This window comes from Vombatus ursinus, unplaced genomic scaffold, assembly GCF_900497805.2.
Source record: "Vombatus ursinus unplaced genomic scaffold, bare-nosed wombat genome assembly UNPS02014799.1, whole genome shotgun sequence".
Taxonomy (NCBI): domain Eukaryota; kingdom Metazoa; phylum Chordata; class Mammalia; order Diprotodontia; family Vombatidae; genus Vombatus; species Vombatus ursinus.
The window spans coordinates 5,812,443-5,839,074 of record NW_020954577.1 but is presented as its reverse complement, the minus strand read 5'-3'; the positions used below and the strand labels follow the sequence as shown (position 1 = coordinate 5,839,074).

The window sequence follows — 26,632 nt, the reverse complement described above, 5'->3', positions numbered from 1 at the left end:
ATAAATAAAGATAAAATAGATAACTGAAATTGCAAAGCTTCTACACAAACAAAATTAATGCACTGAGGATAAGAAAGGAAGTGGATGAATGGGAAAAAAATCTTTATATCAAATTTCTCTGATAAGGGTTTAGTATCAAAAATATATAAACAACTGACAAATGTATGACTCAATGGGAAAGAGATGAAAAGATATTTCCTCCCCATCACTTTACAGAGGTGGCAGGTCCATAAGTATTATACGTTACACATGTTTTCAGATCTGTTGTGCTAATTTTTTTCTTTTCCTCTTCCTTTTCTTTGGGGGAGGGGACTTTAAAAATACTATTTGTTATAAGAGATATCTCTCTAAGAGAGGAAAGGATACTAGGAAAACTATGACTTTAAAAAAATATATACCAACAAAAAAATAAAAAAAATAAAAGAATGTAAGCTCCTTGAGGGCAGAAACTCTTTCCTTTCTCTCGTATTTGTATTCCTAGTTCCTAGCACATAGTAAGCACTTAATAATTATTATTTATATCTGCTTATATATATATACACATATACACATATAAGTATATATTATGTTATAAATAATATATTATGTATATACATAAAAATATATGTGTGTTGGGGACTCTTTGCCTAAGCTAACGTAAAACCTCTGGTAACAGAGGGTTCATTCTGTACCAGATTTGTACAAATGTTTAATTATAGTAAATAAAGTGGACCAGACACCAAAAATGAAGAAATCAATGGTCACATTTGCATTTCAGCCTGCTTGGTCACTAGTCACTAATTTCTTCACTTAAACAACAAGACCCTAGAAAAAACATACAAAACTTCACAAGATTGTTCTTATGAAATGTCCAATTTCTTCTTGCCTTCCTTACAATAATACTCCCATTTCTCCATCAGAAAACACAACATAATTTGCGTTTTTACAAATTAATGTGCTCACAAAAAACATTCATCTTCCTTTTTAAACAAAATCCTCATTGGCCCTTTGAAAACTGGACCACACTCACTGTCTAGCATGGGCCTCAAATGTAGGAGGTGTTTCTTCAATCTGTTATTGAACCAATGGAAACCACTTGAACAGATAAACAAAAAAAAAAAGGTATTTTTTTTTCTACCTAAAAATTCTCCTTAGTTACTTAGGTATGAGAAGCTGGCTTGATCTTGGGGCTTCCGTGACTGGTCCTGTCATGATGTGATGAACCCTAAGAAGTTCCTTCTAATCCTATTCGAAGAAGAAAAGGGGAAAAGTGGACTTGGTTGAACCTCGATTTTTAATAATATTCCCCTTAGACATTTTTGTGGCCCTACTGTAAATCTCATTCCCCAAGAATTTTCTCATACTAAGGGCACAGAAGCAGGATACTTAACAAAAGAAAAGATGCAAAAAAAGATGCCAATATGTTGGATCCTTCATCACCTACGTTCTAATCTCTTGTCACCCCTACAAGTAGCCAACGACAAGGTTTTTGGTGAATATTTTATTTTGCATACATAAAGTAGGGAAAAGAAGATTAAATTAATTAATTAAATTAAAATCAAGAAAGTTTCATCTACCTTCTGAGCGAACCTATGAACTCGTCAAAGGCTATTTCTTATTTTGTACTTTGAGTGGCAGTTACAAAGAAGATGCGCATGTACATAGACGTATATTATGTACATATACATGTACACAGATATATCATGTACATATACATAAAACACATGCATTGGGGTAGGGAAGGGAAGAAGGGCCTCTCTCACTCCTTGCTGGAAAACTACTACAGCAGATTAGGGGGACCCAGACCGCTCATGCTCTGAATCCACAAAATCACCCAGAAAATGATCCTGGATTTTCCACCATATAAAGCATGTGTAGGTAGAATGAGTCCTGTTTCTTCAAACAAACATTAACCCACTCAGTCTAAGCTGCTCTCTTCAAAATCTGCAAAATATTGCAGATATCAGGTTTTGCCAGGCTTTGGAAGAACTTATGCTGTAGACCAGAAAAGCTGGGCAGCTTTGAAAGCTACAGGTTGATCTAATTATATACTTAAAAGTAAGCTGAACATAATAGACATCTGCAGTCTCATGTACAATATTCTTTTTCTATTCTAGTATACATATGCAATTCTGCATTCTCTCTGGTATTTAAGTTCAGAACAAAAGTTAAAATTAATTTTTAAAAACCCAATATCCTATATTTTAATCCAGATGCTTTTTTGTTAAATTACACATAGTCTTCTTCAGGGTCACTTTAAAAAAAAGATACATAATGAATTATACCCTGAATTTCCAAAAAGAAATAGGTGTACTTTTAATTCTCTATCAACTTAAAAACACTTTTTAAGAGAGGAAAAAAAGATATGCATATTCCAGGACCATTTCTCAGGGTTTTCTTAAAATAACACAAATAAATAATAATAAATAACACAAATAAAAATTATATTTTTAAGATTAAAACAAGAAGCTAAAATATTATTAGTCCAGATTCCTAAATCACTACCATACCTTCAGTAAACAGACAACTACAGCAGCCACGCCAGTATGAACAATTCACCAGATAATCAAAGTCATTGAAATAAACAAGCAAGAAAGTAAGACAGGGCTTGTAGCACCGTGCTGTACTGCAGTTTTTATTGCTTAAATATAGCAAACAAAATTCTAAAGATTAAATGCTATAAAAGTAAAAAGAAGAGCATCAAAACCCAATAATATATACTCTGAAGTGTCTTATTAGCATGATAGAAAGTAGACTGTTTAAAAAAAAGTTTGGAAAGGTTTTGGTACCCTGGAAAAAACACAACTTCATGGAAGACGGAGATAAGAACCAAGCCAATGAAATGGAGATGCTGCAGCTCTCGGGCCTCTCCCTATTTCTTTAGCCTTCTGACACAAACCACGCAGAAATCTCAGAACCCTCCCATCAGAAGGTAGAGAGGGAGCAGAGGGAAGGTTTCAGTTTTATAAAAACTTGGCTCCTCCCACTTGCTCCCAATTTCCTTGTTTTCTCTTTCATTCACCTAGACTCAAGCTTTTAAGAAAACAAAAAGTTTATTTATTGAAAGTTATTTATTAAGTTAACCTTCAGGAAGCATTCTAAGGGTCTGCGTGTCTGGTGAAAAGAGTACTCTTCAGGGCTTTCATTTTAAACTAAGACCACCAAATACCTTCTAGAATCCCTGAATTAGTTAGGGCTAGAGGAGAATGTCAAGACTGCCCCCTTTCTCTCCCTACCCATTTCTAGTGAGAAAACTGAGGCCCAGAGCAGTGAGGAGTCCCTCCCCCAAGTCCACCCTGCTGGGACTCCAGCTCAGGCCCTTGTTCTTCCCACTGCACCCCTACTTAGCTTTGAATGACAGGACAGACAGTAAGATAAGAACAATCAAAAAGCGAGTACCCCCAACTTGTAAATCGTAATGTCTAAAACCAACACTTGCTTCACTGGGAATTTAAAAATTCTAACTGAATTATGTTGTCTGTTAGTAATAGCAGCTCCATTCTTAGCCAAGTTTTCCTCTCCTTCCCCAAACTTCTATCATTGAACATATTCTTTTAAAATTGATCAAGATGATATCTGGAACCTCTAAACAGCATTTCTTGTCTCTAAATTCCACCCATTCTCCCTTGGGCAATATTTACTTTGTTAGCCTCATTCCTCTAAAACATCCTGTAACAAAAACAGAAGAGCAGCATGTAGGTGCTGGCCAATCCTTCTATTAACCTTTTTCTTTCAAAAGAAAAAAAAATCTTGGAAGCTACAGTTTAAAATATTTGCAAGTTTCAGCAAATTTATGATTGCTGCTGCACAATTCTGAGGAAGCCCACAGCTTCCCCACGCAGTTTTGAAAAACTAGAATAAAGAGAAACCCCAGAATGCCCAATGTGCATCCACCAAAATGTAGGGCTCCCAGGACGCTGTCTGGAGGTCTCCACCTTTCAAACCTGATGGGACTGAGATCCTCAAATGACCTCCCACCATGTAACCAACCTTTCTTCACATAGGGAGGCATCGCCCCACAGCACAAGACTTCAGCTGGGTCTGTTTTCTACTCCATCTCGGGGCTTTCATGGGCTTAAAGCTACTCTTTAGCCCTCATCCCCTTTAATTCCTTGCCTGAGATGATTTTGTGCAGCAACATTCACTGAGTTAACTCTTTATCTCCACCCTCCCCATCCCAGACATGGCTTATTTAGGGAGAGTTTGGAAATAACGTTCTTGTGTTAGTTCACCTCGGACACTGACACTCTGGGAAAAATGGGATTGTTGCTTACTTGCCTCATTATGAATTTTTTAAAATTATGCATCAGGATGTTTTATTTATCACCTTGACAACTTTACTTTTCCTCTGGATTAACTAAAAAGGTAAGCTCAAACTGTGCTTGTCAGTTTTATTATTCTTTCAATACAAGATATATGACAGCCAGAAAACATACAGTGAATGTAGCGATCATGTTTGAAAAACCAGAAAAACAAGTGTTTGGTACAATTTACACATGACAGCAAACTTTACATACAGCTAAAGTGGTTGCTCTCAGTTCCTATTCAAGAATGGAAACAGAAATGTGTTCAAACTACAGTGAGTGTTTGTTTTTCTTTATTAAACATTCTGTTAGAAAACGTCAGATGCTTTTACATGAGTGAATATTATAGTGGGTATACATTTCCTGTAACTTACAAGTGTTTAACTAGAAAATGGTGTTAGTTACAAATCTGTAGAAACTTTGATCTACAGAAATCCCAAATTCTAGTCATTCTTTGACTGTTTTAATGATAATGGCTATATTAGTAACCCATCTGCTGACGCAGAAAAATTTAAGGGCAAAAAATATTTGATGTTCTAGGAAAAAAGAGCATGATAATTTATTAAATTTACTTTCTAGTCACCTCAGCTACTTTTAGATCTATCTCCACTTTGTAAATCAACAAATTCTAGTAAATGAAATAGCTATGACTGTCTCCATGCTATCATAATCAACCTAAATAATTTTAATAAAAGGCAGTTTTTTTAATACAGTACATATAATACCTCTTAAAATACACAAAAATCCATAAAATGAAGAATTTCATGTTTTATCTCCAAAACTTTCCCTCTATGATCTTCCCAAAACAAAAAAGTAGCTTTTCTCTCCTTTTCTCAGTCCTCCTGGTCAACCTCTTCTCTGCCCCTCAACAAAAAAGATAATTTAGCTGGGGCTCTGATTCCCTTTCCTCGCCTTTCTCTTATGTCTATGCTGGATTCCCATGGCAACACTCACTCAACACCAGCACTCTTTCCGAATACACAGAGGAAGCCAAGAACCAAAAGTCTACATTATTAAATAACACATACCTCAACTAAAAAGGACTTTATTTTTAAATAAGATCAGTCTATTTTTCCCCAAATTTTTTTGCCCCCAAACAAGCCACGTAACCTTCCAGCAAGGAATGAAGTTCAAACAGGAAAACACGGGGATGCCACATAGCGTGAAATCAGCCACGGGTCCCCCCAGTGCCCCATATTCCAACGTCCAGCCCTGGGCAGACTCAGTCACTTTCACAGAGAGCAGTCACAGTTGTCACAAAGCTAGCCGACTGTATCAAATTTGATTGTTTTAAGTGTTAGCCTCGTCTCTCACAAAAGCCCTGGTAAGACATTCTAACACGTTGAACCAAGAAGCGGTCAGGCAGCAGGAGGCACAATCTGCAAAGACCAACTGGCCCAGCTTTTTGATGTTCTGTAAGTAGCCGGATCAGTGCACAGCAAAGCTAAAAAGCAGACCATTGTATCAAGTTTAAAAGTTTCATATCGAGGGTTAAAAGGCACTATTCCCTTCTGCCTTGGCCATTTTTATATATAAAATATCTGAATTTTAAAAACAAAATTTAAGTTTAAAATTTAGGTCTTTTTTAAAAACCTCAGATTTTATATTTTAACTATAATATTACCCAGACATTCCACAAAAATCATTTAAAATGTAATACAAAAAAACCAAAACTTTGCTCTTCGGGGTGGGAGGTCAGGCATTTACTTTGAAAACATATACTGTTCTTAAACAGATTATGCACATTAAGAAATCTCCGAGAAGCAGCAATGGCACAGATGAGTGGCATTTTGTAATATCTGATAAATGACCAGAGCTTATCATTAAATTTCTCTCCCTGTAGAGTGTATACATTTTAAAAAATAAACTCAATAGAATCCAAGCTGAGCAGCATTTTATACAGAACACATCCCTCACATTTAAATATTATTTAACCATTTTCATGAGTTTCATAATTTATTTTACCATAGATTTATTTAGAGGCTGAGTAATATTTATTTTAAAGGAGAACAAAAAAAAAACACCCCTATAAAGTTAGCAATAGGGATCTTTTTAATCTTTTTTTTTTGCATTATCACTTTCTTATAATGAGTTAAATCCAAACAACTATAAAGACTCCTACACATCTAGCACAGGAAACTGCAAGATTTACTTCCACAGGAAATCGATTTTAAGACGTGCACACTATCTAATGAAACTCAAAGCTACACTCATGAAAAGACCAACCAGCACCCCCTTTCCATGTTTATCACTGGTGGTCGCACTGTTTCTAAGGCTAAGAGCTAAGTGGGCACACAATGCTGCCAGCCCTTGTGAAATAAGTAGTGTTCCTAAAAGTAAACTATGGGAAACCACTAATAATTTTTAAATGTTCGTTTTACTCAAAAGAATGCCAGAAAGACCTTATAAAGGTTTACAAAACTTCCATTTACTTTCACTTAGACCAGTAGGGACCTCGAAAACACAGGGAGACCTTGGACGATCCCACTAGAGACACATGGATGCATTTTACCAACTCTAGTATCAGAGATTTTGAATTAGGCATAAAAGTGAAATGGCAAAAACCTCCCCCAGCCCTCTCCCTGAGCAAGCTGCAGGCAGGTTTGGTTGCGGTTGGACGCCCCCTGGTGGCCCAGACACCCCACCACCCACCGAGCAGCATTCTGCAGGCTTTCCTCTTCCCCCAAGCCCACTGAATGGAAGGGGATCATTTCTACGATGGGTGAACCTCCATCCCCTGGAAGCATTTGAGAATTCCAGATCTCGGGGAGCAGGCCCACAGGCATCTCCGACGCAGAGGCCTTCTCGGGCACTTTCACTCTTACAGTCGAGGCAGGGAAAAACATCTCAGATCTTTAGAAAGTGGACAACCAGAAGCGCCTCGGGGGTTTGAGCCTAACAAGAGAAATGCTAACACGAGTGGGGGAGGGGAGAGCTACACTGTATAATGAATTCCATGGTAAGAATGTTTTTATGGTGTGTTTTGGTGACCTTTTATTACCATCAAGTTCACAATGCTGGTGGCCTTCCTTTTAATCCCCCCGCAGACAAAGGCCCTAAATAAACACAGATCCCTTCCTGGGAAAAAGTCCACTCTGGTTAAATGGTAAGGAAATGAGTAAATCATTAGTAATCTTTAAAGCCAAAGCTATAAACTCAAGTTACCTTAAGTTAAAATGAAAGTGTCCGGCCAGAGTTTCAAAGTTCTGTCACAGATAGAAATCTCCAGCTCTCGACTCCAGACTCGGCGCCAGCTGATAAACAAACAATTTAAGTCCAGAGCTGGAGCGTTCCCAGCTCTTCCACTTAATGGCTCGGGCCCAGAGGATTTACTGCCTCAGTTTTATTCTCACTTAGCTCTAAGAGGAAATTTAAACTCATCATTATCTCAAAGCCCGGCCGGGCAGCGGCGCTCACCTGGTCCCGCTGTCCTTGCTCCAGACCAGGCTGAGTCCCCACCAGAAGTGACGTCATAGTGTAAACTAATTAACTATAGTTTTAGGTTGACTTTTTAATAGGCTAAATAAATTCTGTTCAATATGGTTTATATTCCCACTTGGGGCAGTAACGATTCCAAAAAGTTTAACTTTACGGTTTCCAGTCCGAACTACCAGTGAAAACTGAAAAGGACAATAGGATTACCCAGAAAAAAAATTACCTCTTGTCATGAGCCCTTAAGTATTACATGTCACAGTTTGCGGCCTTTTCTGTCTCCAATGTGCTCTTTTACTATTAACTCGTGAACATCTGCAGTGCTGGGGAAGGCCAACCAAATGGCAAGGTTTACAGGACAGGAGAGATGGAAGACCACGATCCCCGAATACCAATTTAGGTGATTTAGTGTAAACACGAGTAAGCCATACAGAAAGAACTTAAAAGGGGAGTCCAATTCAGTACCATAAGATAAAGCTATCACATATTCCCAAGGGCTCTAAAAAAGTTTTTCAAAACCATGCTAGAATTATTAAGAGTTTTAAAAATGAAATATAATGTAATGCCAGCACACCACCCCTTCCCCAAATGATGTGCTCCATTTTCAACAAACTGGCATCCTTATTCAAGGTTTTATTGTAAGATAGCTTATTCTAAAATCTGATTGTCTACAGACACCTGACAATTGCACAAGATTCATTCTTTCCCTGTTTCTTAGGTACTCGTCTAATGAAAAGACGTTAAGAGGAACATGGTGATGGCCTAAAGTAAAGGGTTAATAAAACCCTATAAAGTAAAAGGTAGGAGGGGAGGATTTTATTTCTCTCCCTTTAAAAAAAAGTTTTATTAACCTGACTTGGCTGAAAAAGCCAATTAACTATTTTAATGTATGCCAATTTTCTATTCCTTTAAAATATGGATAAGTACACTAAACAGCTGGTATTACTCCCAAGAAAAAGGTATAACTCCTAAGAATAGGATGAACAACAGGAAAATGAAATATAGATTTATCATCAACTGTTGTAAATATAACTTCTTAATTTTTTTCAATCAAAATGATCTAGGAATATTTCTATACATTTGAGAAGGGACACAACCACTCTCTACTTTTATTTTATGAAGCTGTCACCTCCAAAAAGAAAAGACACTGGCTAATTGTTAAGTATTCTTAACGCCTGAATAAAGGCCAATCCATTCCCGTGAGAGAAAATGTCCTCATTCTAACACTGAGGCAGTACAGAGGAACTGACAACATAAAATTTGAGGTAAACACACCAAACCTCTCTACTCAGGTCAGGCTGCGGTCACTTCGCGATAGAGGAGCGCTCATAATGCACTTGTCTGCCATGTTATCTCACTTGGCAATGAACTGTGGGCTGCAATTAAAATGTGCATTTAAATTTTAAAGGTCCACAAGTGAGTAAAACTAAATCAGAATTCTATAAGAAACAGAAATAGAAAGACTAATTCCCACCCGAACATACACTTTCCTGCTCTGACATTTGCAAGTGGACTTTTCTTGACCATGTCAAAAATATTTAAAGCAATAAGAATAAAACTGATGGATGACATTTTGATCACATGACAGGCAGACTTGTAAAATTCCTCATCTCCACTCCCTGGCCTCCAATACCTTTTAGGGATCACACCAAAGACAACTACAGACATACAATACACACAACACATGGAAAGTAATTTCATACTATTTAGAAACCACCAGACATCGCCAGAAATATTAATTCCATATAATGAACATCTATAGGAGACTGATTTGCTAGACCACTACATCTCTCTACTAAAAGAGGTGGCCAATCTTGCCTTACCCAAACAGGACCAGTTGTGTCTGGTCTGTCCTACATCCTGAGTGGCAATTACAGGACATTAAAAATTCCCTGGGTTGAAACTTCAGGGTGGACCCCTGCCTTATCCACATGCTTCCCAGCCTAAGCATGGGGGGGTGGGGGAAAGGGAAGGAGGAGGGACGGAGAACCATGTCCCTGGACATGGACAAATCTTAGTAGTAATAGTATAGCAGTAATCCCCCTAATTATTACAAGTTAGGAATCTGCTTTGCAACTGGAAGTGGGGCTTCAGATTTAGGGGAACGGGAAATGCAAATAGGCAGAAAATATACATTGAGGGAAATTAATTAATTGAAACATTTTCCATCAGTAATAACATAGGGCAAAACCTAGGTTAAAGTTAGCATCCTCATTTGTCAATCTTCTCAAAAGGCAAATTATTAGAACTCCCTAAATAATCTTATCTTGGGCGGTCATCTTTACTGGTATTAAGTGCTTATTAACAACTTCTTTAAAGACACCAGCCTGGAAGCTCACAGAGAGGACCTCCTCCTTGCAGAGAATGCGAACGGCTGCAGAGGGATCTGTCTGCTTTTAGAATCACTTACCGCCTCTTTCTGGGACATGAGAACATAGTACAGAAAAAGCAGTAGAAAAATCTAGGACTATATCATGTTATCAAAAGAAGAAATGTAATGGACACAAAAGAAAAAAAATATACGTTATGAGAAAATGTTAATCACTGTAACAAAGAATTTCACTGGATTTTGGTTGATATGTGCTAAATTTTAAAAGAATTGGCCTACCTACTGTACGAAGCAGCCAGACAAATTTCTTTCTTTCTAAGAATTCCTGGTGTCTAGGACAAAATTGGCCACATGCAGAAAAGATAATGCTCATCTTAATCATTGTTTTTGCAGATGGACTTATTTTAGGATGCAACAATACATGTCAATGCTACTGAATACTGCTTTGATTTAAACGATTAGGATTCATCAGCTGGAACAACAACAACGGAAACCTTTAGAGTCTTCCAAGATTTTAAGACACTGACAACTAATTTAATAAGTATGAATGCACTTTTTTCACAAGAAAGAAAACTTAAATTTTCAATTTTAAAGATTGCAACTAATGACTACATTACCTAACAATGTTAATAATACTAATTATAATTATATTATTGCTGTCCTCTAACAGTATCATATTATGTTAAAACAGTGGACAGCATTAGAAAACAGCCAGAGATAATCCTCCTTCCCCTCATATATAATATAAAAGCCAACTTCAGTTAAATAAAACTTGGTAAAATAATTTGCTTTTGGACAAAAATAGCATGTTTCTGCCTGAAGCCAAGTAAAACTGCCAAGTTATAAACCTAAGAAAGGTTTCTAATAGAAATGCCAACAAACCCTTAACCATGATGGCCCTATAAGGTGCCAAAATATCAATTATTTTTGTTTCTGTGGACCCCTTGCCATAAATTAGATAGAGGGAGGGTGGAAAAACTGATTTAGGTATCTGATTTAGTCAACAGTAAAAGGCCAAGACTGAACACTTTATTTTTAAAACAATCATGGCATAGATCTAACTAAAGTCTATAGAGCCTTTTACCTCTAAAAATTTAGCAAGCAAGCCATACTTGAAATTCTTCCTAGCTTGTTAAATGCAAACTACTTAACAAGCTTTGCTGCCTCCTACTCAATATTCTAGAATTCTCTCAAACTGCAAAACTAACCCAGGCAAACCGAAATATAATAGAAATGTTAAATCTCCATGGAGTTATTCATACACATACATGAACACACACACAGATGCTCAGTTACTCAGTCTGGATGCTGATCCGCACTGAAATCAGACTATCGAGACCTCCACAAAGTGGGCAGCTCAGCTGCCTATTACCACACCAGGCCTCTGGCGATCATCACACTCCTCCGGATTCGTTTCCATTGCAGCTCAGCTAGGAGAAGATGCCCTTGGAGACCGCAGGGCCTGGAGCACCTTCCTATGAAGCACAGAGCTTTCTAATTCACTCTACACAGAAGAATCTGGGAAAGACTTCAAGCTGACTATGGTAGGATCCCTTCTCCACTCTAGGCCAAACTTCTTTTTCCAGAAGAGTATAAAAAGCAGTAAAGAAAGCCTAGGGCCACATAGTAGCCATGCAGAAGTCCCTTGAAAAACATTTCTTACACTGAATTTAATTATTACTATCATACATCCAGTTACCTTGTTTTGTGAGAAACTCAAAAGTGTGCCGTAAGGTCACAGACATGGGTTTTAATTCTAGGTCAATTAAAATCATTATGTTCTTCAGTCAGAGACTACTCTTATGCATCAGTCAGTCATTTTACAAATATTTGCTGATAATCCTAAGTGGAGCCAACTGAAAAAGTACAGCTAACTCACAGGAATATGAATGTTACTGGCCAATGTCATGAAAAGCACACATATGCCCTGAAAGCAGGGCACTATTGCCATCATAAATAACCCTTAGGTCACAATAAAGTGATATATTTGTTGCAGATTAAAAGTTAACTTAGAACCACAGAATTCTGGAACTCTAACAGACCCAATAGATCATCTCATCCAATATCCTCTTATTTCAGAAGAAGCAGCTGAAATCTGGACAAGAGAAATACCCATTCCAAGACCAAAGACCCTCCCGGGCCCCACTACTCTGGGAGAGATGACAAACTCAACACTGGCGTCCTGGGCCCAAAAATAACTGAATTTAGGATGAGAGGGCAAGTATCTCAAACAAACCTCATTCCTCTCTAACCCACCAGGGCCAGGACTCCATTGACCCACTGCCTCAACTATTAGGTAGCATCAGGCTGGTGGTAACCTCAACATAAACAGGGAAATCCAGAGGAGGGTCAAGTACAGGGGGAAAGATACATTCCATCTGGACACACTGAGTCTGTGATATAGCACTGGAGTTGAGGAGATCTGGCAGGAACAGAGATTTTGGAGTCACCTGGGCAGGGATGTTCACTCAACCCACAAGAGCAGATAAGATCACCAAGAGAAGAGGAGAGGATTCAAAGCTGAGCCTTAGGGGATACACGTGGTGAAGGACTGGATATGGATGATGACCCAGCAAAGGAACCTGCAGTGCAGTCGGACAGTTAGGAAGAGAACCATGCAAAAGAGAGCAATGTCTCAGAAGCCAAGGAGGTGAGCAGCCAGCTTTGACCAAACTTTGGCTCATGCGCCACTTCCCGCGGTTATCACTTTCTCCCTCCTGTGTACGTGCTGTGCACAGCACGTGGTGGAAGGCAAGCTTCTTGAGGACAGGGATCGGTGGCTTTCTGTCTTTGTATTCTCAGAACCCAGCATGGTGCTTTGTAATGTGCTTGCTGATAGGTAGATTGGATTGGAAACTGGAATGGTCAGAGGTCAAAAAACTGCCGAGCCATCCGGGTGGACGAAAAGCAAGAAAATATCGCTGGAGTTATCAGTCAGGGAAGAGGTGTCTCCGTGGCCCCCTGAGGAAGCCCCTTACCAAGGTTCTGCACAATGGCCCTACTTGGATGTGAAATGAGTTGATTCCAAATTACTTTAATAGGATATGACAGCTAATTTCATTTATTTCTTCAGCTGATAAGATGCATGGTATGCCATAGTTCACATTTATTTTTCTTGAAATACAGTTTGAAATGTAGAAATGATTTATGTGAATACAACTGAGAAGAAAACTTCATTTAAACTTTTTCATTGCTTCAGATGATAGAGGCAAAGCAAAGAATCTGATTTGTTACAACACTGAACTGCTGTCATCATCCCTAAAGTCAGAAAAATGTTCCCATTTACATTGTAAAGATCCAAAAAAGGATCTTAATTTCAAAGTAAAAGAACTTAAATCTACAAGCAGAAATACTTTAATTAATTTTAAGAGAAGGAAAAAAGAAAGCAAATGGGTAGACTTCCTGCCCTATAGGTTTTTGTAGGAGCCAAAACAGGGTCTGTGATATGGGGCACTTCTGCAGGCAGGGAGGAGGACAGTTAGGAAAGAGGGGCCTCTTCTTTCCCTGACCTCGCAGGGGAGCTGGCACCTTGGCAGTTCTCACCTACTGAAGGCTGTGCCACATTGAGATGGAATGAAGGGACCAGGGAAGACTGGCCCAGAAAATGCCCATCGAGAGGTGATATGAGAACCACCTTCAATGGAAGAGGGGCTAAAATGGTTCTATCTGGCCCCAAAGAACCCTGAGCAGAAGTGGCAAAGAGGCCCCTTTAGCCCTGCTGTCAGGATCCCAGACTGCCATAAGCTCCCTCGGGAGGGAGCCACGGCCTAACAGGAGCTTGCTGGGGGCAGTGGATGAGGATTCCAGATCAGGCACCAGCTGAACCACGAGACCTCAGAGGGCCCTCCAGGTCGAGATTCTGAGATGGAGGCTTCCATACCAAGTGCGGGCTAGGACTTCCCAGCCTACAGCATCTCAGCCCTCTCCCACCACCATCTAGCTCCTGACGCCTTGCAGAGAGTCCAGAAAACTGATGGGGCACACTAACATAAATCAATCTAAAGAGAGAAGGGGGGAATGGGGTACAACGGCACTGAAGCCCATTGCTTGCAAACCCCGACGTCAAAAGGGAGAGGATTTCGTTTCATTATGGGGGAGAAACAGGCATAAAGAGAGAGCTGGCTGCTTTCTGTTCCATGGAGAATCTATTTCAGGGAAGACAGCTTTGGGCCACTGACACTAAAAGATGCCACTGTGAGATAAGAGTCCACAGGGCAGGATTTACAATGTTACCTGGTAAAGAAATACTTTCAGATCTGATTAAAAATGAGAGCTTTCACCAACCAGACATAAATGCAAACTGCCAGTACAAAATAACTACTGCACCTGGAGCACAAGGAAAGCTGCCAATTTTCCCCACTATGGGAAACATTTTCTGGAAATTTTATTACTGAGATTATTTACATGCATTTTTATTGTATTAGACTTTTCATGAAATGAGGTTTTTTTTTTTTAAAGAATTTAAAAAAAAAAAACTACCGGCAAAGATAAATACGAAGCACAACAATTTCAAGATGTTAAAAACAAAGAATATTTCTAAGAAAATCTAAAAATTTTCAGCTAATGAAAGTCGTTTGAATTACTCAGTGCTCCAGGAAGGCCACTAAGAGAACATAATCAAGCTGAAAAACTTTCTTATTCTGTAGAATTAGTTATCAATTATTCACAGAGCAACAGCCGCATGGAAAATGTGTAACAAATTCCAGCAACTCCGTCGTTGGGAAGAGGGGAAGGCAACGCTTGAGAATCCATTCGGGATGGTCAACAGTTGGCTGCCTGGCTGCATCTGGCCTATCCCAAGGTGAGCTCCTGGAGGCCAGAGCAGCAAGCTCATTTGTTTCTATTTGTAAACTGAGGGCTTAAGAAATGATCTACATACACCCAGGCAACTAAGTGGTGCAGCTGTTAGAGCACAAGACTTGGAATCTGGAAGACTTGTGTTCAAATCCTGCCAGAGACACATACTAGCTGTGTGACCCTAGTCAATTAGCCTCTCTCCACCTCAGCTTCCTACCTCCTAGAGTTGGTGGGAAGATAAAAGGAGATAATATTTGTAAAGCCCTTTCCAAACCTTAAAGTGCTCTATAAATGCTACCTATTATTATTATTAATAACTTTTGGCGCAACTTGGAGCATTTTCAATGGCTGTCTCCCCATGCCTGGAATGTTCTCCCTCCTCATCTCTGACTCCAGGCTTCCTTCAAGCCCCAACTAAAACCCCCCTTCTCCAGGAGGCCTTTTCCAGCCTCTCTGCATCCCAGTGTCCTCCCTCTGTTGACCATTTCCAATTTACCCCCGATATAGCTTGTTTCTACATATAGTTGTTTGCATACTGTGAGCTCCTTGAGGGCAGGGGCAGTCTTTTGCCTTTCTTTATGTTCCCAGTATTTAGCACAGTTCCTGGAATAGTAAACCCTTGATGTTTACTGACTAACTAACTGACAAGGTCATTTTCAAAACACTATGGAGAAAGGCAATGAAAAAAACAGCAAAAATGAGCAGACTTACCTAAACCAGAGAATCCCAAAACATTTTTAGGAAAAACTGGAAAGAGAGCAACATGCAGACATGAAATGATGATTCTATATCAGGAAACAATGGTTTAAAAACAAAAAAAATATCAATGAAAATAAGTACTTTAAAAAGAAATGAAACAGATTCTCTGCCACCACATTTGTACTTTATTCCCGATGTGCCCAAAATACTGTTTACAGAAAATGGCTCAAGATGAGGAGTGGGACAGAGGGGCTGGACCTGACTTCCTATAAACAAAAGGCTGTTGCATATGGTGTAACATACACCTAAAAGGAGTCAGGAATCGATTTTAAAAAGGTCTCAAAAGACACAAAGTTTTCACCAGAAGGGATTACAAATGATGTTTTCACCAAAACCAAAAAAGGTGCTAATCACTTACCAACATTGGCTTCCGCCAAATCAACTGGTCTATGGAGATCATATTATTAAAAATCTGAGTGGAATCAAAGAATCCTAAATTTAAAGGGAACAGGAACCTTAAAGATCATCTTCTCCAACTTCTTAACATTAAAAAAAGGAGAGGACTTGAGACATTGACTTAAGGTCAAACAAAAGATCTGAACTCAGGTCCTCTGAAAAATAAAATAAGAACACCAACAACATCAAAAATTACAGACAAATTATCTTTAAGAAGCCAAGATTTACTGATGAATGCAGGTCATGAAGAGGAAAAGCAGAAACAGCAACTTCTCAATGCAGACTCTGAAAATTGAGTACTTACCAAATACCAAGCCAAACCCAACTGGCCGGACTTGGGCACAAGAAGCTTGTTACCTTTTATAACCGGACAGATGACAAATCCCCAGTGTGCAACTGCAGGCCTTGAATAAGAATCAACAAATAACCTGCACTGAAACCTGACCGCTACCCCCAGTAGAGCTGCTGCCCACGGTCATGCAGACACAATCTGGATGAAAAATGCAGACCGCCAAGCCTATAATACACAACCAGCGGGGAAGCCCAAATCAGTCCATCAATGAAAGTGTCTTGGACAAGCACAACAGATGGATGATTATTTGGGACAAACCGAGGAAGGGATCTGGCTAGATTTCATGGAGTAACCATTCAGTGCTTTTGATGACCCTACATGACTCGTAACAACCACATTACCCTTTGAATGGTGGGAAGCGGCAGCAGGAGCACTATCCTGGCCCCTCCACTCCCTTCACCTTAGGGCTGCTCACTCTTCAAAGGCATTCAGAACTTTCTGGAGACTTGGCTGACTCGGGAGACTTCAAAGCCCAGATTCTGGCCACCATCAGAGTCCAGAGAAAGTGTCCAGAGGAAGCACCAGGAGCTCTGAGACCTGACTGGTGGGTCACGGCAGTGACTCAGATGAGAGATGACAAAAATCAGCTCAATCAACCTGAGCTGTCTTGCAACACCTACCCTTGTTAAAGATCCTTCTCCTGGGGGACACGGCAGTGACTTGCTTGAGGTCTCCCTCAAATCCCTCCAAATACCTGTAAAAAATGACTCTAAACAAATTCTAAAGCAGCAGAACCCACAAAAAGACAGAGTGAAACAAATTTCCAGCCCAAGACAATCTGGATGGTTGATTGGAAAGATCTATCACGCTGGGCAGGGAAGAGGAACACAGTTCAGCGTGGGCACACAGGCAAAACAGGCCTCAGCAAAGCTGGAGCAGCCCTCAGAAGACTGAATCACGGGCAGCTGTGGCAGTTTCCAGACTTCTCAACCCACAAACGCCAAAGACAACTTACAAGGTCAGTAGGAAAAGTCTGTAACTGTGGTGAGAGAGAAGCTTGGTCCCAGCCCCAGGTCTGGTGCAACCCCAGGGCGGGTGGCAGCTGCTTCCTGAGCTTCCAGCCCACAGACTGAGGGGGAATCGCGTGGCTGATCAGAGGGGGATTCATCTCTTTGCTGGTGCTGACGCAGGACTCTCTTGCTTTGCCTGTGCTTGGATCTGGGTCACAGTTCTGGGTGGTGGTCCTGGGGTGAGGAGGAGTGCTGGTGTGGTGGAGCTTGTAGTGGTAGTGGAGAGGGAATGTTCTTCACAGTTCCAAGGCAGCAAAGAGTGCTTGTGGTCACTCATACACCAGAGCACAGGCCAGGAAAGGAACAAACACCTCGTTCTTGATCATACCACCTTGGAAGAACTGGAAATTTATAGGTCCCTAGAAGTATCTCTGAAAACAACTGCACAAAACTCTCGAAGCTTGGAACAGCATACTCTCCACACTGGAAGCAGACCCCTACCTTAACAAAGAGTTTAAAACTCAAGTTAATTGGCTGGGATCATGAGCAAACTGTGCAAAAAAAGTCAGACCATAGAATCTTTCTTTGGTAACAAAGAAGATCAAAACATACAACCAGAAGAAGACAACAAAGTCAAAGTTCCTACATCCAAAGCCTCCAAGAAAAATATGAATCAGTCCCTGGCCATGGAAGAGCTCAAAAAGGATTTTGAGAAGCAAGTAAGAGAAGTAGAGGAAAAACTGGGAAGAGAAATGAGAGTTATGCAAGAAAATCATGAAAAACAAGTCAATAGCTTGCTAAAGGAGATCCAAAAAAAAATACTGAAGAAAATAACACCTTAAAAAATAGCCTAACCCAAATGGCAAAAGAGGTCCAAAAAGCCAATGAGGAGAAGAATGCCTTAAAAAGCAGAACTGGCCAAATGGAAAAGGAAGTCCAAAATACTGAAGAAAATACTTCCTTAAAAATTAGAATGGAGCAATTGGAAGCCAGTGACTTTATTAGAAATCAAGACATTGTAAAACAAAACCAAAAGAATGAAAAAATAGAAGACAATGTAAAATATCTCACTGGAAGAACAACTGACCTGGAAAATAGACCCAGGAGAGTGGACTATCTGAAAGCCATGATCAAAAAAAGAGCCTAGACATCATCTTTCAAGAAATTATCAAGGAAAACTGCCCTGATATTTTAGAACCAGAGGGTAAAATAGAAATTGAAAGAAAGATCCTTCTCCTGCTAAGGTTTAAAAAAATTTCTTTTGTTGACTGTTAAAGGCACCTTTTGTTTCAACACAAAACCTAAAGTAGGAGGGGTCATTCAGTAACCCCCATGGTCTCCAGAACACAATGATCACAGAACTATGGGAGCAAATAACTCAAGGGGTGATGGAAGGGCCATGGCAGGCAGAAGCAGGCACCAGCAGGGCCCTATCAATGACTTGCATGGAACACCCAGCACAAAAGCCATCTCTGAGGAAATCTAGACTGAAGGTGGGAGTGGAACACTCACATACTGTCAATAGAAGGAAACAAACTGAGTGGCCCAATGATGTCCCTGTGATACAGAGGGAGCAAGGAGAAGAAAACCTCCTACACATCTGGGAAATCCCTCTGTGGGAAACTTGTGATAAAACCTGGCTGATCTCCACTGGATAAAAAGGAACCCATGGGCTGTGAGCTGGCACTGTGGAAGGTGTGCCAATGCTGAGGATGTCCTCTATCACCGTGGATTAATGGCAGACCGTTGTTGTCTGACTTATCTGACAGTACGGACTAACACACACTTCTAACACCTTCTTTTCAGTTTTCCAAAGTGCCCCACTTTGTAATTATGTCCCTCTTCATTCCAAAAGGGGGCGAATAGAAAATGAAACAAAGTGGAAAATGAAGCACAAGGACCATGGCAATGTAAATGAAAGATGATTCAAAGGAAGCTGAACTACAAGATCCTGAAAAGGAAAGAACAAAACGTACCTCCACACAATGGAGAGATCAGGGGTGAACATGAACAAAGTGACGGAATTCATGTTTTGGTTTGCTTTTCTGTGTCCCAGGTGTGAGTATGATCTAGAGCAGGTGAGAAATGACTCAGAGAGGAGAAAGGCATCAGTGAAATGCTTCTAAAAATACACGTGATAAATACGAATTTAAGAGTTTCTCAATGTCCAAGTCCTCGGGTCCCACTGACTTAGGGACAGTTCAAGCTAGGAGAAAATGGGTCCTTCTGCACCCTTCCACCACCATTCCATTCAGGACACCCTGTCTCCATCGAGTCTCTTTCTGTTGTTTCGCCTGACATGAATGTCCTCTAACATATACCATGGACAGACGAGATAGGGATGTCAGGAACCAGAGAGAAGGCTACAGGCCTCATTGGGGTCCAATCACTGCACTGGGAAGGAGGAACAGAAACGGTTGAAGGGCGCTGAAATTCCATCCAGCTCAATCAGCTGGCAAGCATTTAATGAGGACACGCTCTACGCTGGACCCCGTGAAAGGCGCTGAGGGGACGAGAACAAAACAAAATCACTCCCGCCCTCTTCAGATCCGGCAGCTGACTCCAGGTCCCGGGCCAGAACAAACTACGTGCTTAGGCAGTGGAAGAACCTGCGGCTAGGTTCTTGTGCTTCTGCTGGCCCTCTCTACAAGATCGCATGTATTTGTCTCCCTGGAGAGAAGGCCAAGAACTATTTCCTTCTCACCATCATCTGCACAGGGCCTAATCCAGTGCCTGGTACCCAGGAGACACTTTAGAAATGTGTGTTGACCTACAGGAAAACTGAAGGGGAAGGGAATAAGAGAAGGGGGGGGGGGATGGAAGGGGGGGCAGATTAGGGGAAGGGGTATTCAGAATGCATGCCATCTTGGGGTGGGGGGAGGGACGAGATAGGGAGAAAATTTTGAACTCAAAATCGTGTGGAAGTAAATGGCGAAAACTAAAAATTAATTAATTAATTAAAAAAATAGAATGAGCTGGTGAAGGAAATGAAAAAAGAAAGTAAAAAACCTGTCTTATCATACTATTCAGAAGGTCTAGTTTGCCAGTTAGGGTGAATATTTTGTCCTGAAAAACCCACCACCAAATACTATCATCTGCGCTTCCACATGTCTGAATTCTATCAAACATGCCAAACACGTAGTCCATCTTGTTATACACAGGAGAAAGATGGGCAGATTCTTTTTACTGGTGGATGGGTGATGATCTCTGTCATGCCTGAGTACTGTTTTGATCTGTTTTGTTTCGCTTGTCTTCCAAGATCCTTATACACGCATCTAGCCTAAACTGTTTACAGATGGAGAATCATGCCTTCTCCTTCCACAATCTCAGATAGATTCAAGTTTAAAAAACATTTAATTAAATAGACATTTATTAAGCGTAAAAAAAAAGAAGAAGCGTGTGCTGATCGGCCACCTGATGGCAAAGAAGAGCAGGTGCCCCAGGGCTGGCCCCTGTTTCCAAGAGGCAGGAGAACGGGCCCGGCAAACTCGGCGCCAGCGGATCCGGTTCGGGTACTAACAAAGCGCTGCCCTGCTGCACCGGATCATGGAGAGAGGATTTCTGGCTCTTGAGAAAGAGAGGCTGCTCCATCAAGCTGATGGTGAAGCTCGCTTCTTGCCTCTTGACAGAGAGGTGGTGGTCTGCAGGGGCAGAGCGGCACCGCACTTCCAGGTGTGGCTGAGACTGCGCCTACTTTGTTCCTGTAGATGGTTCTGTTGGGCAGGGGTTTACAAGGAGAGTCATGGGGAAGAAACTAATTATTTTTTAAAATAGCATCCATAAAACATTTAGAAAATCGTGCTAAGCTAAGCTCCTTCCTTTTTTCTCCACAAGGTCATTAGACCGGTTGGTCAGGAAATGGTTATAAGCACGTATGTTTACATGTCAGCCAAGCATTTAACACAGGGCCTCAAGTTATCCTTTGGATAACCCATCAGTTGGTTAAGCTGCAAGAATTCACTAGGTGCCTACTATGTTCCAGGCACTGAGGACATGAATGCAAAAGCCTGTGCCCTCAAGAAACCTCCATTCTACTAGACTTGAAGAGATTTGAGTTAGACGACGAGTTCTGGTGGATTCTAAACTTCTGAATGATATTTTAGGAGGGACACAGACAAAACGGACAGCTCCCAGGAAAGCCACAAGGCAATCAGAGGGCTCGACAGGCTGGCTGAAGGAACTGGGTATCTTTGACCTGAACAAAAGAAGCCTCTGAGGGATGTGATAAATGTCTTCAAGTACTGAAAAGGCCATAGCGTGAAAGAGGGATGCCCTTCTCCTCTTCAGTCCCAGCAGCAAGAATAAGGAGAGGAGACAGGAGATGCCAAGTGTAAGACGGAGGCTTCCTAGCAACATCATGGCCAAAAGTAGAACGAGACACTCCTGGAGGAGGCTGACAACTCCACCCCCGGAGGGGGTGCCGTGGAGGGGATTCTCATCCCAGGGTTAGAAACGTGTCCGAACGAGATGGCCACTGAGTCTGTGCCACCTCAGACTCTGTGTCTGTGCCAGGCCCACAAATGGACAGAATGGGAAAAGGAGGGACCTAGACAAAGGACTGACACCAGATTCAGCTCCAGGAAGGAGACAGACTGCCTGCATGAAGTCAAGGAAGCACATGATCAGAAAATATCCCCCAGTTCAGTTTAACTGAAATATGTGTTAAATTAAAGGGCGGGGGGGGAGAAAACCAGGCTGCAAAGGTAGCCTGGCACTGCAACAGAAAGGGAGACAAGAGCCTGACTACTGGTGCCCCAAAATGCTTGGGAGAACACCTACGTTCAATCCCACGGGCAACAGAGGGCCGAGGAAGAGCTGAGAGGCTGGGGGACACGGTTAGTCCTGTGCATTAGGAACCTGATTTTGGCAGACACGTGAAGAATGATGGGCAGCCTGGCACAGGAGACAGAGAGCTGGCCTTGGAGCCGAGAAAGACTGAGGTTGAGGCCGACTCGGACCCAGGCTGGCTGTGTGACCCTGCGTAAGTCGGTTAAATTCTCAGGTCTCTAAGACATAAGCTGCAGAGAAAGTGCCAGCCACTATTGGCAAAGGGCATTTCCTCATTGGGAGTTTCCGACACTACAAACATCAGAGGTCCCATCCCAGGCCCTCATCTGGCCTTTCTGTGGACAGACCAGAGTGAGGAGAAATTGAAGGCAGAGACAGACCAGGCAAGAAGTGAGGAGGCCCTGAATTAGGGTGCTGCCAGTGTGAGTGGAAAGGCAAAGGGGACAGAATCATTCTGAAATGACATACTTTGCATCAATTACTGAGCTGTATACCTAAAAACCAGTTAACAAAAATCAAGGCAACTCCAAAATTCCCTAAGTGATTACTTTTAATTTGTTCATTTCAAAAAATTACATGAAGTTTCCAAAAACTTCAGTGACACTACAAGGCATCATGACTACTAAGCAGTCTAAGTATAAAAAAACTGATCACACAAAAGCAGACACAGCAAAATGGCGGGTGTGGCTGTTACAATGCGCCTCTTCCTGCCCTGGGCTATTTTCTAGCATAAATTCCAAACTTCTGGCATAGCTTCTACCCTCCTTGCCACAAAGGACTGGGGGGCACAGCAATCTGCTTTGTCTCCCATAAATTGAGAGTCTGGGAAATTAAGAGTTCTACGGCAATCCTCGAGACAAGGGGCAGGGGAAGGAGATGCCCTGGGTTCTCCTAAAGCCAGGAGGGGCAGCTGCTGCTGCTTCAGACAGACAGGCAGGTAGATAGGTAGGCAGATATATAGGCAGACAGGAAGACAGACAGACAGGCAGACAGCCAGGCGGGCAACTCAGTGTAGCTGCTACTCACCACCAGAAACAGGGCTATCCATTAAAACCGCCCCCATCTTTTCCACGTCCTTTGCCAGCTCTTTCGACACCGCAGGGTCAATTGTGCTGGAATCTATTAATAAAGAACCCTTCTTCACTTTCCTAAGAAATACATAAAAAAATGTCTGTCATTTTCTGTCCTGAATGGACACTTCACATTAAAAACATATGGCATTAGCACTCTGGCCAATCGTTCCAAAGCAATGGAGCAGTTTAAGCCAAATCAAAGGGTGCTCCCCAATAATGGGCTATTCCCCCATTCTCTGAAAAGAAGAAAAAACAGACAAGCACATAAACAATAGGAGCAATCAGTCTCACTGATGTCGGTTTAAAAAAAAGCGAGACGACACGGTCACCACTAACGTGAGCACAAACGGAGAAAACAAGCTTCTTTGTCCCACACCAGCCACATGTGCAAATTTCACATCGCTATACACAGCTTCTCCTAGATAAACCATACGTGATAGTGAGACAGAGAGATAAAGATTCAGAGACAGAGACAGAGAAAGAGACTGAGGGAGGGAGGGAGAGGAAGAGACAGAGAGAAGAAGAGTGGAGGGAAAGGAGGGGGGAGGAACGGGGGGGAGGAGAGGGAAAGAGGAAGAGCGCCCGTCTACCCCCTTTGACACAGTAACCTTCTTTTACTTTGGGCACTGCAGCTTTTCTGAAATGATAACAAAACTGGCTGAAAGGGGAAGTACCAGGCAAATAAATTTGGGGATCCCATAGAGAGTCGCCATTTTTTTTTTCATTCTCCTTGAATTAACATAAAAGGGGATAAGAAAAAAAAAATCCTTCACTTCCACTGCATTTCTCTCTTGCAATGATGTCCCCTTTCTCTAACTGCAGCGGGGCCGCGAGGGGGTGCACAGTGCACAGAAGCCCCAAGTTCAACTCCAGCCTCAGACATTTACTGGTTGAGGGGCCCTGAGCAAGAGACTTAAAAAAAAAAAATCTCCATATGCCTCCATTTCCTCATCTGTAAAATGGGGCTAATAAGAGCCGTCCCTGCTATTGTGTGAGGAGGATAAAATCAGATCATGTTTGCCATGAGCTTGGGAAATCTTACAATGCAATCTGAGTGCAAGTTGCTATTATTAACAAAAATAAAAGCAGAACATTTCTCTTCAAGTAATTCCCATTGATCCATCGCTATTAATGACAAGACAATATTGCGATGCCTTTGTCTAATGCCCAGAAATCCCTTCCCTCCCTCATTAGCTCAGGGCCATCATCCTCCTCTCTCGCGAGAGAACGGCCAGAGCCCCTGATATAGGTAGGATGTGACAAGCTTAAGAACTAAAACTATTTTCACCAAGAATTCAAAAGAATTCACATCCAATTACACAATATAAGTTAAGGAAAATGGAATCTTAGACAAAATTTGGTTTGATAAACTTCTCTAGAACACACTTGCTCTGTATCTACAGGGTTAACCAAGTTATACTGCGCAATCTACAAGTATTTTATTTATTTACTTAGTTTTTGTTTGCAACAGTCATTTTTATAAGATTTTGAGTTCTAAATTTTTCTCCCTCCCTCCCTTCCCCCCTCCCCAAGATGGCATGCAATCTGATATAGGCTATACGTGTATAATCATATTAAATATATTTCCACATTAGTCATGTTGTGAAATAAGAATCTGAACAAAAGGGAAAAACACGAGAAAGAAAAAAGAGAGAAAATAGTATGCTCTGATCTGCATTCAGACTCCATAGTTCCTTCTCTGGATGTAGATAACATTTTTCATCACGAGTCCTTTGGAACTGTCTTAATCTACAGTATTTTTAAAAATATGTTGTAAGGACATTTTTTTAAAAAAATGTAATAAACATTTTGCCTTGTTTTTCAGTCAAAAATATCCACTTTCCCTTTCATTCACAAGTCTTGGACTTCAATATAAATTCTACATAACACTTGGAACAATCCTTCCTCAAATGTTTAGGTGTGAATTACTGCTTGGCTGCAGAACTCTGACAATCTCATCCGACTGGGTGTCAGAAGCACCCTTCAATGCAAGTGGGAGAAGAGACCTCCCGTGTTCAGGTTTAACACATCAATTAGTGAAACTTCACAAAATGCATGTTAGCAAGAGGTGAAATATAAACAACCCTAAGTAGGAAGGCCAAGGGCCACAGTATGACAGCACACCCCCAAAATACCTTCCAATGTAATCTCAATACCTACGTTATTAATTCTCTGATATTAATAAGAAACTTTTACCTCCAAAGTCTACCAACTCTTGACATTTGAAAGCCAACTAGAAAACTCGGAGAACTCCATAGACTGAAGCCTTCCAATTAAGCCATTGCCACGCATTTCCCAGTGTCTGCTGGACTTACATGGTGGAGCTCAAATTCGAGAAGTAAGAAGTGGGTGAAGCCAGAAAACAATCACCACCGAGGACAGGAGCACTGTCCTGATGACTACGAACACCAGACAGGTGGTGGCAAGAAAACAGAGGAGCCACACAGCCCAGTGAAAATGGGATCTGTGCATTTTCAAGGGTTCAAAAACTTTGGCCTGGATGATAAATTCCTGAATCAATAGTTCATATAATATTCATTCATTTATATTTGAATACTTTCCCCCCCAAAAAAAGTACTTCCTGTAAATGTGACCTGCCATGGGCCTTCAATAAATATTAATTAACTCTGATGATCCCAATAATTATCAGTGTTTCATAGAAACCCTACATTCAACTCCTTTCATCTCAAACATAAATAGTATTAAGAAAGCTTCAAAATATTGTTAAATTTTTATTAAATAGTAATATTTATTATATGTTATTATATATTCTATATTATATCATATATAATAGTATATAAATTATTAGTATTAAATTAATTTAAATTAAATTAAATAAAGATTATTAAATATGCAAGTCGCAGCAGGCAGACTATTTAAAAGAGCTAAAGTAACAGACATAACAGCAAGAAATACAAAAACAAGCCTATATCAGTTTGCACACTGTCTTGGGGAGGAGGGAGGAGAAGGAGGAAGGGAGAGAAAATTTAAAACTCAAAAGCTTACAGAAGTGAATGTTGAAAACTAAAAATAAATTAATTAATTAAAAAATAAAATCAAAAGTAAAAAACAAAGAAACATAAAAACATCCAAAGAGAGTTGTAAGGGAGTTAGTGGCAAAACTAAAATTCCTGTTAAAAAAACAAAACAAAACAAAACAAAATAAACAAACAAAAACACAGGAAAATTCCCGAAAAGAAAGAGAAAAACATAATACATATGTTGTTAATGGTTCAAAGGAAGAACCTGAAAGCTCCATCAGAACATGCAGATACGTACTTGAGAATCCCCTTAGGTCCCGTGTAAACTTCTAAGGCATTACTGCTGGTAGGCAGCATCGTAATAATTCGGTCTGCTCTCTCTGCTACATCTGCTGGGGAAGACACCACCTTTTAAAAAAAAATTACACAAGTCATTATTTTAATGTAAAACACGCACACAGCATTAGGCCTGCTTTAAAATTAAAGCTCAGA

General features: G+C 40.8%; 1 protein-coding gene across 1 annotated transcript in view; it reads right to left on the bottom strand.

Annotated features, from left to right (window-relative positions):
* Window positions 1-26,632, bottom strand: part of LOC114050670 (3-hydroxyisobutyrate dehydrogenase, mitochondrial-like) — a 141,525-nt gene that overhangs the window by 90,280 nt on the left and 24,613 nt on the right. Inside the window, exons 3-4 of the mRNA XM_027872531.1 lie at window positions 26,439-26,548; window positions 23,113-23,234 (exon numbers count right to left, since the gene is read on the bottom strand). Coding sequence (XP_027728332.1) covers window positions 23,113-23,234; window positions 26,439-26,548 — 232 coding nt within the window. The remainder of the gene's footprint in view (window positions 1-23,112; window positions 23,235-26,438; window positions 26,549-26,632) is intronic.